At 41.5% G+C, this 14,648-nt stretch overlaps 1 protein-coding gene across 1 annotated transcript in view; it reads right to left on the bottom strand.

Annotated features, from left to right (window-relative positions):
• The window catches only part of pik3cb (phosphatidylinositol-4,5-bisphosphate 3-kinase, catalytic subunit beta), a 91,293-nt gene that overhangs the window by 30,840 nt on the left and 45,805 nt on the right, over positions 1 to 14,648 (bottom strand). The window contains exons 4-6 of the mRNA XM_074679414.1: positions 8,939 to 9,134; positions 4,449 to 4,677; positions 1,213 to 1,442 (exon numbers count right to left, since the gene is read on the bottom strand). Coding sequence (XP_074535515.1) covers positions 1,213 to 1,442; positions 4,449 to 4,677; positions 8,939 to 9,097 — 618 coding nt within the window. The 5' untranslated portion in view covers positions 9,098 to 9,134. The remainder of the gene's footprint in view (positions 1 to 1,212; positions 1,443 to 4,448; positions 4,678 to 8,938; positions 9,135 to 14,648) is intronic.

Genomic DNA, 14,648 nt, shown 5'->3' with positions numbered 1-14,648 from the left:
AGGGAAGTGTAGAAATGAAACGCTTCTCTTAGGAACTGCTAATTTTGTACCAAGAAGTTCAACAGTAACTCACAGTTTATTATAATTCATCGCATTGATCTTGACGTCATTGGAGACCGCAGCTTCAGGGTTTGGGTTATCAGTTCATCAGAAAGTTAAACTCTGTTGGTTGAATTCACTGAATTGAAAGATCACTGATCTGTTGGATAATTTGAAAACAAAAGTTCAGAAGTGCATTGCCTTATTTTTACTGGTATGTAAATATTTCTGATTATTCCCAACAAGATTGGATTCAAATTAAGGCCCTGACAAGGAAATAAACACTGGAACTCAATGATAAATTAAGGTTGAATTTGCAGGCTGTCACAAAGATCTGATTGTACTTGGTTAGTAGCTTTGATTACATGCACACATTTTGTCAATCTGATCTCATTTTTCAGGTTTTCTGGTCGACTGTTTATCAGCATCATGAACTTTTTATGACCTGCTCTTCAATGAACTAATTAACAAGTTAAGAAAAGATGGTGCATAAGTGCAAAAGTGACAAAAAAATCATGCTCCAGGAATATTTTCAGCGACTGATCAGTGATGTCATTTTGGCATGACCTTAAAAGCCACATATGTATTTATCACATGCTTAGCGCAGCTTTTGTGTTTATGCAGGAAAAAGTTTGAAACAAGTTCTCAGCTTCAAGAAAAGGCTTACACCATCCTGTATCAGAGCTGGATTTAAAAATATATATGAATGAGCATGTGCCACCACAAAATTCTCAAATGTGATTTGCTCTTTGCTCGGTCAGACGCAGGACTTGTGCTGTGTTGTGCAAACTGTGAGACTTCTTTGCACCACAAATAGAACAAATATTTCCTTAATACTTCAAATTTTGACTTCGGAGAAACGTCTTTTGGAGTCCTTGGGAGATTTGTGTTGCCTCTCTGTTGTGTAACTTTTTTAAAGCTTGGGACATCTGCACAGACAGCTTGTAGATATTTAAAGGCCAGTAGTTAAAACAGAAGTTGTATGTGGTGACAGAAAGGTTAAGTAAATGCTGTGTGCGCAAACACAGCTCACTCCACCCCTGCATGTGTCACTGCCCCAGTTGCGTGGCCTCAGAGTTTTACTGGTTTACTTTTAACACTGTAATGAAGGACTGGAGCACTGGAGTCCAGAGGTGATTGAACAGTCTGCAGCTTTTACAGCTGTGGACTCACCTGAGACTGATCGAAGTGGATGATGACTTTCAGGTCTGCCTGTCGGTCATTGAGCCCGTCCGTGATGGCCGTCCCTGCGCCCAGCTCCAGCTGTGGGGAGAAGGAGGCCTGCAGCCACTCCATACACGTCATCATCTGTACTCGCTGCATCCTTTCTTCACTCAGACGAAACATTTTACTGCGGAAGTCCTTCACCTCCTGGTCGTTGATGGCGTCGAGTTCATGGAGTCCTGGGGAGAGTTGGGAAAGGATGAAGTTAAAGTGCTGCTTTTATGAGAACGTGATTACTGTGAGAGACTTTAAATTGCAGGAACATTTTGTCCCTCTCCAGTGGTTGGACAGGTTGTAGAGCATTGCAGTCTGAAAACAGAGCCTCTAAATTTTCACACTGCTGCTAAATGCCAGAGGTTTGAACGGCTCTCTCGCTAATCACACACATCACTCCGCTCCCTGTTGAGCCTTTGTGTCTCTGTTTATCACAACGTTTCTGCACAATACACTCAGGGGAATGAAAACAACATGTTGACATTTAAAGCTGTTTAACATTCATCTGACCCTCCACATTCAAAGGGGGACTGTACAGCAGGTAAGCTGCATTGTAGGAGAGAATAAAAACCACGAGTGTGTGTAGTAGTTTGTGCTTAGGACTGTCTGCACAGGTTGAGGTGTATGTTTGTGTGTGGGTGAGTGTGACCACCCTGACGCGCCTGTGGGGTGCCACCAGAAAACACCTCTTCAGTCTGACAAGCCTCACAAAGGTCACTTAAGAGCAAAGTGGAGCTTGAAGGGGAGAATATCGATATCGTCTGAGTCTCCTTCAGTTACTCTCAGAGACCTCCTGCTCACGTCCTCCTCCCCCTGAAGAGCTCTGCTGTGACCTCCAGACCAAAACAGTTCCTGATGTCTCTCTCACAAGAAAATGGAGTGTGTAAGTTCTCACTTGACTTGCTATTGTGCAAAAAACTGATAGCGAAAGCACGAGTAAACGGTTTATAAACAAAATGTAATGATTTTTTCTTTAATATGTCATGGAAACTTATTCCATGGATTCATTTGTATGTTCTTTATATTCAAAGGTAAGGTAACAAAGTAGGTATCTGCAGCATCTTTGACCAGTGATGCAATATATAGAAAGATTCTGACAAGCCCGTCTACGTGTGTTCACTGGCCCTCATTTATCAAACCTGCATACAACTGAAAAATTTTATTATTTATTATACCTTTATTTAACCAGATAAAACCCATTGAGATCAGGATCTCATTTACAAGGGTGACCTGGCCAAGAGGTCAGCAGCACACGTCATAATTATGCAAGTTCATGTTAAAGTTTAAGGCAATAAATAGCAAATCACAACAAGAAATAAGGCAGGGCACTGACTAAATAAGTTCAAATGGGTCCAGGCACAGCTTGTTTCTACACTCAAATCTAGGGCTGGGTTAAAAAAACTGATTCTCAAAATAAACATTCTCATTTTCAAAACTTGACATCGATTTATAAAGTCTAAGGATCAATCTTTTAATTAAAAAAAAAAAAAAATCCTTTCAGTTCCGGACTGCTGGTGCTCCGCACATAATATTCCGTTCCTGCAAGTCAGTGTGAGATAAATAGTCATACATTATCTCTGTATATCTCACAGCGAGTTTTTGTTAGATTATATGAAGTGCAGATCAGCCCAAGATGCATCTGGATCATCTCCTCACGCTCTCCCCTGCTACGTCGGGGCACGGCGGACTTTAGTTCATTAGAAGATCATAATTTTAGCATACAGCTGTCTTAGCGTAAAAGACTTTATGTAACGTTAGTTACGTTTGATCAGAACTACAGAAAAGCAACGTCAAACCACCTGTCATGGTGTTTTTGTCCTGTTTCAACACGACGTCTCGTGTCGGAGTCTGAGAAAAGGCTGTCAATCATCCTCCTCGTTAGCTGACGCGCGCGTGAGCTACAGCTAATGCGCTCGCGCTAAATGCTAAGCTCCATTGAGTTAAACGCTGGTGTTTTTTAATGGTGGTTGATTTTATACAAGATGTTCAGTTTAATTCTGAGACTGATCCAGTGAGAGCTGTAAGCTGCTTCATGAAGACACAAGGTGTAGGGAAGGGTGCGTTTGATTTGTTCTCCCAGTCTGCCCTGATGGTGGAATACCTAGTGTGGAGGGATGTTGTTTTCACAAAGTAGAGAACAGCATTATGTATTTTGTTGTAATATAATAAATATAACACTCAAGTTGCTCCTATTACTCTTAGTTTTAAAGATAATGATACCAGTTATGCCGGCAAGTCATGAGAATCAGTTTTTTTTTTCACTTTAAGCCCTGGCAAAAGTAGGATAAGTATTGAAACTTCATATCCCTAAAGAAGTCTAAACTGAATTGGATTGGATTGTAATTGTATCGATTCAGGCAATCAGTGGCGATACCCAGCCCAACCCAACCCTACACCAGATCTGATGCAAGACTGATAACTGAGGGCCACTCTGTTTTTGCACTTGTTGAACATGTTGAGAGTTTAAAAAACTTATAACCAACAAGGTGCAAAAAAGGTTTGCACAGAATGTTATGGATATAGTTATAACAACAATGCACCTTGCTCCTTCCACCCTGCCCATCACTATGGAGGTATGACAGAAAGATAAGAGGAGGCGGTTGTGTCTTTAGGAAAATATACTGTTTTTTTTTGTTGGGACTGAATATCAAACTAAGTGTCTGTTGCTCGTTTCCCCAGAGTGGTCTTCTTCATTTTCTTACTGGTGGGTTTTTCTTCTTTTACAGAAACAAAACTTTGTCTTTGAGTTTGTTCACCCCTGAGAAGTTGGCTTCCTACAGCACAGATCGATCCGCTCTGCTGCTCTAAGAGGCCTTATCGTCACAGGAGATAATATAAAGTGACAGGTGATGGAAGACTTTTCAGGAACACGTCCAATCGCTGCTCGCGCTTCTGCGTCAGACAGCCGGACTGATGGGAGCCAGCTGCAGATGGGCCTCGAGTCTGATGGCTGGGGTGAATGTGCTGAGTAAGAGAGCTCCTTATTGTACTGGAGGAGGCGCTCAAAGCTGGATGTGTATGTGTGTGTGGGGGGGTGATATACTGTCCCACTTACCAACTTGTAAGTGCTTTTCTTTATTGGGAGTGTCAAACAAGGACAGTAAATGAATCAATCAGGGAGGGAGTAATGTGTGTGAGAGCTCGCATGATGATCTGCTGCTTTCTATCAGAGGGAAACAACAGTTGCTTACCCTTGCCGATGAGCACGCCAATTTTGGAGTCCAGCAGGCGCTCTGCTCGGCCGCAGTTGCGCGTCACCAGTTTGAGGACTGGCAGGAAAGGGCGAACGTCACACAGACGGCGAGTTTCGTCCTCCAGTTCTTCGTGCACGGCCGCCTGGTTGACGCACTCGAACATGTGGCTCTCCATCTCGCCCAGAGCAGGGAACAGAGGGAACGACTGAGCCTGCTTCCATAAGAGCTGGAGAGGAGGAGAAGAATGAGAGTTTCTCTTCAGTGTTTCTGCACAACAAAAACCACAGGAGTGTTTGTACGTCTCCAGGACACCCAGTTTGATAAATTCAACCTAAACTGCGTGAAAAGAAGGATCAACAGCATCCTTGTTTTGGAAAAGAGGAGAGTATGTGTTGGATTTTGAAAGAGTTAGATAAAGAAGTGTTACATGACACCTCAACAGGAGCATCACTGTGTTTTTTATGCAGTTCATCCATGACAAACTGAATCAAAGAAAGTGACACATTTCCAGGGTCTTTAAAAAGAAATGTGTTTGACCTGCGTTTGTGTAACTTATTTACTCCACTTCTAGTTTCATAATCAGGGACAAACATGAGTCAGGACACATCTTTTCAGTGAGCCAATCAGGATGTGAATAATACACTCGCCCATATGATTCATGTGCCTGCGACCTGACAGCATGACGTCAGAGCTCTCTGTGGTGAGACACTGTTAACTGGACATATAGGCCCTCAGTTCAAAGATGTTTCTCCAGGAGCACTTGTGATTTGGTGTGATGTTGATCATATCCTTCCACAAAGAACATGCTTAATGCATAAATGGTCTTATTGTTTAAAGTTCTTAGAAAACATCTAAAAAAACCCCACACAGATAGAAACCGTGTCAATAGATCATTTCAGTTTGGCAGAACATTTGAAAACTTGTGCTTTCTGGGAAATCTTATCTGGTTCAGTGTGAATGAAACAGTCACAACTTTTCTCTTCTTGGGGGTATCAATAATTAATCAAAAGTCTTGAAGCCTTCAAAGATCACGGGAATAGTTCTCTCTTTGTCTGGTCTGATATCCCTGCTGGCTCTTTGTCTGATAAAAACTCTCAGAAAAATCTCCACCTCCTCTTCCTTTGCCTTCAGAGGTTTCCGCTGCATCTTTACATGCTTCCCTCAGAGATTAAAAATCTTCTGTTTGAATGCACTCAAAACCAAATGACCTAAAGTTAAACTTTTTTATTAAATATTGTAAACAAACTTAAACCTCATTGATTAGATATTTCTGAGTCTCAGTGTAGACAGTGTCCTTGGTTGGGTTACACGGCTGATGAAGCTCAGAGTGTTTCCAGAAAATGTCAGGCAGTACACACACACAGACTGACTTCTTCATTTGGTATTTAGAACACGTCCACCCTCCGGCTTTCTTAATAATAGTCTGTGTGCAGAAAATATATTTCAATGCAGCACATGTCTGCTTCGTAAATCAAACACAGAACAAAAGCAGGTTGTGAGATGGAAAATAAAAAACTGGGCTGCACAATTTATTAAAGTCTCATTGCAGTTTGAGCATCTGCAACAAAAACATCCAAAATGCTGAAGAAGAAAAAGAGTCTTATGTAAATGAGTAATGCTTTCAGCCTGAACTTGGGATGTGCCTGTTACGTCAACCTTTCATCACCCTTGCTAGTCAGCACCAGGGTTACTCATCCATCCATAAACAAGTTATTGACAAATATTTTTTGGCCTGAAGTCCTGGTCATATGCTGTGTCTTATCTGTAGGGCAGCCAATCACCACTGCCTTGGGCTGTACCTCAAAATAATTCCCCCTGTGATAATACTGTAAAGCTGTGTAACCCAGATGTAAATAAGCACAGAAGAAAGATGCAGTTTGTCAGTGTTTTGAACGAGAAATGGAGATTATGTTAAATGGAGGTTACTGTCTGTTAAAATTGGGAACTGTAGCAATCAATAACCAGCAGAGGGATGTGGATGTTCACATGCAAGGAGGACTAAAGGCTGGCAGTGCTAGCTGTGCTAACATTAGCCACACTTAGCAAACCTAATTGGGGTTATTAACCTGCAGGCTTTGTGATCCTATCTTTAGCTGTGGTACATAAATTCTGTTTTCTTCAGTGCAGTTAGTCTAAAATATGACAGGATGAACAACCTAGAAATCAGATACCTAAAAAAATCTCCAGCCTTGTTGACAGTTGACTTATGCCCCAAATTGCCCAAATCTGTCCCAGCTTCTGCACATACACCTACTATTTTGAGTGCATTAGTGCGTTTACACTGACAGTATGGAAAAACACCTTGATTTCTCAGCTGGCGCACTCAGTGAAAAAGTTGAGTGTGAAATGCTGGACACTCCTTACACTCAATGATCACTGTATTGGTCTCGTAGAGGGAGGGGCAGGAATGGAACAGAAGATAGTTGATGGATGTACTCAATGAAAAGCAGAACAGCTGTGAATGGATGTGAAAGGTGATTGTAGTTTCCAGTAAGTGCTGAGCTGCAGTGTTTGATTTGGGACAACACTACCCTGTGAGATTTCATGCACTGATCCAGTAAGTGCAGCGTGTACACAGTGCACTTAATGTAAGTGTATTTAAGGAATGACGCAATTTGGGACACAGTATGTGGCTCATCTTGAGTATTTTAACATCTTATCCTCCAGTGTTGTGATAGTGTTTGCTCTGTTTGTCACTGTTTTAATCTGTATCATATTTTTCCTTTCTTTTATTTTCCCTATGTACAGAATTTTTGTGAGAATTGTTTATGAAAAAGCTTTACAAATAAACTCTGAGAACTAATTTGACCTGTGGCCAGGAAATAATGTCTACTAGATGATCGACTGCAACAAATTTAAAGGTTATTCACACAGCTTTTTGGATTATTATTAGGGATGCACGATATTATTGGCACAATATCGGTATTGGCTGATAAAAGCTTAAAAACACGTTTATCAGTATCTGCAGATATTAAAATTTCTGCTGATATGCACAGCCGATAAGGTGCTATTTAGTTAGGATTATTATTATTTTCCATCTGAAAAATAAGCTCCTTAAATAAAATGTAGCACTTCATTTATTTGCACTGCAGAGCTCTGTGTCTGTCACCAGGTTGTTACAGTAGCTCTAAAATAATCAAATGCAACTTGGTTATGTTTAAAAATGCATTGAACATTTAAAGTTCATGTGATCTAAAGAAATTATTTTTCTGTATTTCAATTCTGAATGTCTTGAGTTTGAAAAAATAATACATTTCTTATTTATGGTAAAATCAAATGTTTTTTGTCAATTTTTATGTGTTTCTTAAACAAATAAGACCGTCCCAATAAGAGTAACATATAAATTCCAGTAACTAAAACTAACTTGTGATTATCGGTATCGGTATCGGTATCGGCCAAAAGGGGTTTCGATATATCTGCATATCGGATATCGGCAAAAATCCAATATCGTGCATCCCTAATTATAATATTATTGATTATGGTTCTTTAATATCATCAAAACAATGCACTTTTTAAGAAAAAAAATCACATTGCATTTATTCTTTCGCTTGGGCAGGCCTGAGCTAATCCACTACAAAGACAAAGACAGATTAAAACAACTTCTGAAATAACTAGATTGGCGTGTTTTGCATTGTTGAATATAATAGAATAGAATAGAGCTTTATTCGTCATTCCAACAAGTACAATGAAATTGCAAAATTGCATTGTTACTCCAATCATACAGGTGCTTCCACCTTTCTGGTGCCTGACCATTTGAAAACAACATCTATATCTAGATCTATATTCCTCATCTATTTCTATAAAGAGTCATCCTGTGACCTTTGACCTCCCGTCTATAAAACCAGCTGCAGTCCTGCATGATGTCATGAGCTATTTGTGTGATGACGTGTTAATCACAAACAAAAAAACACCCAGCTGGTGGCAACAGCCAAGTCTGTAAAAACAGGCATTAGATAATGTCTGACTGGCCAGCTGTGTGTCTGCTGTGTGTGTAAGTGTGTGTGTGTATTAAAAAGTATTAGAGTGTAGACTGTGTTCTTCCTTGTTAGGACAATAGGCGTGTAAGCACAATGGAAAACGTCAGGACACCAGCAAATTAGTTCAGTTAACGCAGAGTTTCCCACGGAGTGACACTGTCTCTGGAGCACGGAAGGAGGTGAGGAGGGGATGAAAAATGAAATACAATAGCCTTTCTTTATTACATCATGTCATCTAGCTTTATGTTTTCTTTTAAGATTAGTTTATATATAAGTTGTTCTCATTTCTTCAACATATTTTAATGCGCGAGTGCCCCCAAATAATTTAATGCTGAAGCTGTTTTTGAGTTATGATTCCTATGGTTTCTCTTTTTTGTGCAAGAGCTTGAATAAAGTAAGAGGCACAGCCATTAATGTGCATAAACAGATATTTTAAACTGAAAGTTTTGAAAAGACACTGATATTGTTGGAGTAAAGAATTAAAGTGTAAACGTTCTTTGTGTCACTCACCAGTTTGATGTGCTGAATGGTGGCCTCTCGAGGAACATCCATCTGGATGTAGATGCCGGTGGGCAGCAGAAAGTCCACAGTGATCTGGTCCAGAGCATGGCCAGCCAGGGTCGAGTGGGCCGCCCATATGTCCAGGAGGTCTGTCATGGCAGGAGGCATGGCAAGGGGCAACACACACCACCTCAACCATAAGGACCTGGGCAGATGAAGGACAGGCACAAATATTACACTCTGATATGAGTTTAATTTGATTAAACAACATTTTTTATGAAATTTTTACCTCCGCCTAAGAGGTTATGTTTTTAGGGGAAGTTTGTCTGTTTGTCTGAGAACAACATAACTCCAAAAGTAAGAAACAGATCTTGATGAAATGTTCAGGAAATGTTCATTGTAAGATAAGGAAGAAGTGATTACATTTTGGAGATAATCTGGATCACCGTCTGGATCCAGGACTTCTTTTAAAGGATTCTTTATCATGGTGAGAGAGAGTCGTTTTCACCATATGTGTATATAACTCCACTATAAATGGTTGGATTGCTTTGCAAAACAATACAAGACAAGGTCACCATAATTTCTGACAGATGTAAAAGCAGGATCCAGATCCTGGCAGATCCAGAACATGAAATATGTTCTGGGTCTTCATAATTTTCAACACTGTCAGGTAACAAATTATCGTACAAACCTGCAACTAACACCAAATTGTAGCAGACAGTCTGCTGAAAGGGAGTATAACATTAAAGTAGGACTTAAGTGTTGCGTGACGATGACAATATGCTTGGCAGACGTCTGCGTGCTCTGAGTGCTTTTCTAGTTTTCTCAGTGTGTCACTCTGAGGCACAAATCCGCCTGAATTAAAGGAGAGGAGAGCGATTGATGATTAAAGAGCAGAAAAATATCCAGAGCTGAGCTAGCTTTCATGAGTCATTCATCCTATGTCTGCCAAACATGCCACAGGGCTAACACACGACATGTGAACACGCAATCATCACATGTTGTGATGGCTGAAAACATTTTCCTGGAAACCTGGCAGCTAAGGATGGTCTCCCAATATGTCATGAAGTCATTCCTTAAAGCTGATTCAAGGTCTCAGGGAAATTCTCTCATCCAATTTGAAAACAAAACACAGAAGCACATCTGACCAATCAGGAGTCACAGAGAAAAACATTTTGATGCAAACAAATGTAACCTTGAAAAATAACCAACAGAAAGTCAAAGCTGTGTGAGAGATGATGGGCTGTAAAAACAATCCAGAAGTATAAAATATTTTGTATCGTGAGACTCTTTAACCTTGTATTTAAACCGCCATCCCACCATTTCCTAGTATTTTTTGCATTAAGGAGACAGGAGCATGTGATTCAGTGTCCCCGCCGGTCTACGGGGGCAGCACTGTGCTGAGTCCAGTGGGAGGCTGGAGGATTTGACTTGGGTGAGGGCCAGTGCTCAGAGGAATGCCCACTAAGCAAACAGAACAAAAGGTCAGTCGCCCCCCTCCTCATCTGACACGCTGGTCCCCCAGCAGAGAGCACACACTCACACTCACACAAAGAAAACACTTACACTAAGGTGGATCACGCAGGCATGAAAGTGCGCGTAAATACATATGCACATATGCACGGGACAAGCTGTTCCAAAACCCACGCGCTGCACACACGAAACCCAGAGTGGCTGCTGCGGAGGTAATTATCGAGCAGGAGGGGGTTAGCCTGCCACTGTTCCTCTCGACAAAAACCACCTGCTGAGGAAGGCTATTTCTGTCTGCATGTGAGACGAGGAGAAGACTCCAGTCTGCAAACTCACCTGTACACACCACCATCAATGATGTGTGCATGTGTATATTTAAAAACAACGCAAAGACTCTCTCAGACACAGAGAATAAGAAATGAAACACTTGCATTCACGCTGCAAAAATGTGGCCAATCGAGATGCACTCTGAATACATAGGCCATGCATTCATCTCATTTAGCCAATCAGGTGATGCCTCAGCTAGCTGTCAGCAAGCCTCAGGCTCATTTGTGTCAACTCATCCACGAGATGAAAGATGGAGAGAAGAGAAAAATGCTTCAGACAACTTCCTAGAGTCAGAGTTTATCTCAGTTTGGAGACACAACAATTATTTTGTGTCTGCAGGTTGACGAAACGACTGTACAGCTAATGTGCATGCTGCAGGATTTGCATACTCTGGTCAGGTCTTGCAGATTTTTCTCATTTTTTCCAGGCCTTAAATGAATACTACTTAATCAAAGACAGAAACAAATGTGCACATAAACATTTGCTGGAAAACTGCAGCAAGTTCCAACAAACTGCAATAAGTGGCTTCCCAGCTGCTGATGTAAAACCAGCCCACAGCCTGGTTTCCATTTGGGCTCGAGCCTCAACCACAGCTGTACCGTCACACCACTTCCACCTGACTTTTTCTCATCACCTCGTCCTCGAGTGGCCCGGTACATTAACTCTTCCACTAGGCCACAGGTCCATCTCCATTTCATCCCGATCCGCCCATTAAAAACGACAGCCCTGATTGCCTCTAATGGTCTTTCCCCTCCAAGTTAAGTGCTCGAGCTACCAGCAGATGAGCCGTCGTTAAGCCGAGTGCCTCAGGATGGTGCAGTGTCTGCTGTGTGCTTGGAACCACCATCCTGACCACTTAACATTATCAGCCATGCAAATGGAAACAATCTTATGCATGTTTGTGTGTGTGTGTTTCTGTGTTTCTCCTGCCTGCTGCTTGAAAACCTCTTCAAGAGTGATTGACCACATACACGTATCAGCCGTCCCCTTTGGCGTCATGCTCAGGGTGGGATTTCAAATGCAGTTATGATACCATTCTGTTATGTTCCAGGCTGTTGGATAATGGTAGAATATCTGAAAATCTGTATCATTTCAAAACTGCAAGTTGCATGCTCATCTGCAAAGGCAAAGACAACTAAAACCCTACCAAGACATCAGGCTGTATTTCAAAGTGAGACACTAATTATTCAGGCCATTAGGCAGAGTCTGATGACCGCTAATGTAGCTTTCAACCAACGCTGTGGGAGAAGTTTAAGCCACATCCAAGCTACTGTTTACAAGGAAGTGGCTTTGGGTGAATATTGCTGTTTGGTGGTGTTGAAGAATCTACTTGAAAAAGTAGCCTTGGCTTGGAATGGGTCGAATGTGAATGTATGTATTGGGTCTGAAATGATTAGTTGCAGTGCATCATAAGGCAAGAGGACAGGGGGATGTGTTAAGTAACTTCCTGCATGACAGCCATTCACATCGTCACTCATCTGACTTTTGCAGATGCCACTAACCACCAATTACTGATCAACTACATCCCTTAACTTGGGGTGTTGACCATCAATCATGTGTCAATAAACTGATTGTTGAGAATGTATCCAATTGTTCCTTTATTTTTTGAAAGGATACAGACATCATTTCCCATCAAAGTATCGGCTCTTGCCAGGGCATGCATTTGTTTTGGAAGCAAAGGAATGGAGAGCAGATCTTTGTACACTTTTCTTTGTTCAACATCTTTTAGCAGGATGCAAAGCGACAAGGTAATGTGTCTATTTGTAGTTACATAGAGATGTGCCAATAAGCTAACTGGCACTTCAACAAGCACAGAACTGCAGTGAATCGGTGCAGACAGATTTTTCAAGAGCACAAAAATCAGCCTTCCCTGTAAACCGGTGACTTCAGTGCTTTTTGAGTGAGTGTTCTGCCTCCGCTGATTGTGACCTGGTTTCACTCCTGACTGACACTTGGCCATGTGGGCCCGCTCATTTTCCTCAGTGAGGACAAGTGGGCAGAAAACTACTCACTGAGTCTGAGATGTTTCTCTGTGCAGCTCTTTTGTTGCAGCAGTTTCACATCGAGCACTTTAAGCCCGACTCTGTAACTATGGAGAATGACTGCAGTGATTACAGCTGTGAGGCTGCTCTGCAGGTTGATATTACCCATATCAATCTATTGGTACGCCTCTATTTGTTCTCTTCTATTTGAACGGGCTGGGTATTGCTAAGAACCCGACGATTCGATTCAATTTAGATTCTCTGGGCCCCCACTGGCCAGGAGGTGGATTGATTCATAGGATTTGCTGAATCGATATTGAATTTGGCGGGGAAATATTGCAATGCATCAATTAATCAATATTTTTACCCACTCCTGGTGCCCTACTATCTCTTACATGTAAATCAAGAAAACACATTTCAAAATTGCTTTTATTGCATTAAAAATCAAGTTTTTTTTGTTTTGTTTTCAATAAGTAATAGATAATCTGTAACAATTTCAAAGATCATGGAGGAAGGCTCAAGATTTGCATCCTTACTCAAAACCTTCTTTCTGAGAAATGATTTTAGTTTGTGATAGTGCACAGCATGCATCTACATCGTTTAGTATTGCTTTACATACAGAAATACTTGTATGAGCAGATTAGCACTCTGCCTCACAGCTCAAGAAAAAAAAAAATCCTAAAAGCTTTTTCACCCTTAAAGGGCAACCCCGTTTTTTTGACACCTGGACCTTATTTATAGGTGTGTGCATGCTCATATACTCACTCAGACAAACATCGTGCAGCTCGGAGTCCTTCAGAAGTTATTTAGATCCAACCGATTTTAGCCGCACTTAGCGGGGGCCACGGCAAGGGAGCTTCAGCGCGGGACATAATCTCTGCAGAATCGCTCATTTCGGCTATATTTTTTCATCCATCGCTATCCATCTTTATCACAAACACACTCTTCTTCTGTTGCCATAGGCGAACACTGTCCACAAGTGCACCACCAGTTCGCATTGAGTCGTGGACGTGCTCCTGTTTGTTGTCCTCGAGCCAGCTCTTCGTCTCTCCTTCTGCATCCTTCTTTCATGGAGCTCCTCGTCCGTGTACTCAGGCTCAAACCGGTAAGGACAACCGTCAAACTCGAAGTCGTAGTCTGAAGACGGTAGATGAGCTGACTTTATGATAACACTGGCGATGGATGAAAAAATATAGCCGAAATGAGCGATTTTGCAGAGATTATGTCCCGGGCTGAAGCTCCCTTGCCGTGCAGCTAAAATCGGTTGGATCTAAATAACTTCTGAAGGACTCCAAGCTGCACAATGTTTGTCTGAATGAGTATATAAGCATGCACACACCTATAAATAAGGTCCAGGTGTCAAAAAAACGGAGTTGCCCTTTAAATTAGCAGAAATGTGTCCAAGAAAGCAGATCAGGTCGACCTAACTTCAGCAAAAAGCATAAAAACACTGTCTGAGGCTTCCCTTTTTCATACAGATAAAATACATTTACGCAGAGTGTGGAATTTGTGCCTGTTTACACACAGACTTTTGCAATGGGTGAACTATTAATAATTGCTTTGATATAAAATAGTAAGTTATCATGCAGATCTACTACTCAGGAATTGAAAATGATACCACACACACAGCTTCAGACAGGAACTGCTCCAGAGAGGGGTTTGAGAGCAGACAGTGGTGAACCTGCGACGTCACAAAGGTGCACTGTTTCACACATGAAAAGTAACATGACACTCAGCTTGTCTGTAGGATGCACAGACGACACGATGAATGGACAAGTTGATGTGGGTGAATGTGGATTTATATAAACACTGCTCTGGTTATTCATGGTTTATCAAACAGACAACTTGAACAGTGTCTCATCCATCTGTGATGCCACTAAGCCTCTTTCTCTGTCACACACACTGACACATACTGTATATTAAAAACCAGGTGAGTGGGG

Source organism: Halichoeres trimaculatus, unplaced genomic scaffold (assembly GCF_033239565.1).
Source record: "Halichoeres trimaculatus isolate MK-OKI-2021-1 unplaced genomic scaffold, fHalTri1.1 fHalTri1_scaffold_9, whole genome shotgun sequence".
Lineage (NCBI taxonomy): Eukaryota > Metazoa > Chordata > Actinopteri > Labriformes > Labridae > Halichoeres > Halichoeres trimaculatus.
Note: the sequence above shows the minus strand (reverse complement) of the source record. Positions and strands in the feature narration are given on the sequence as shown.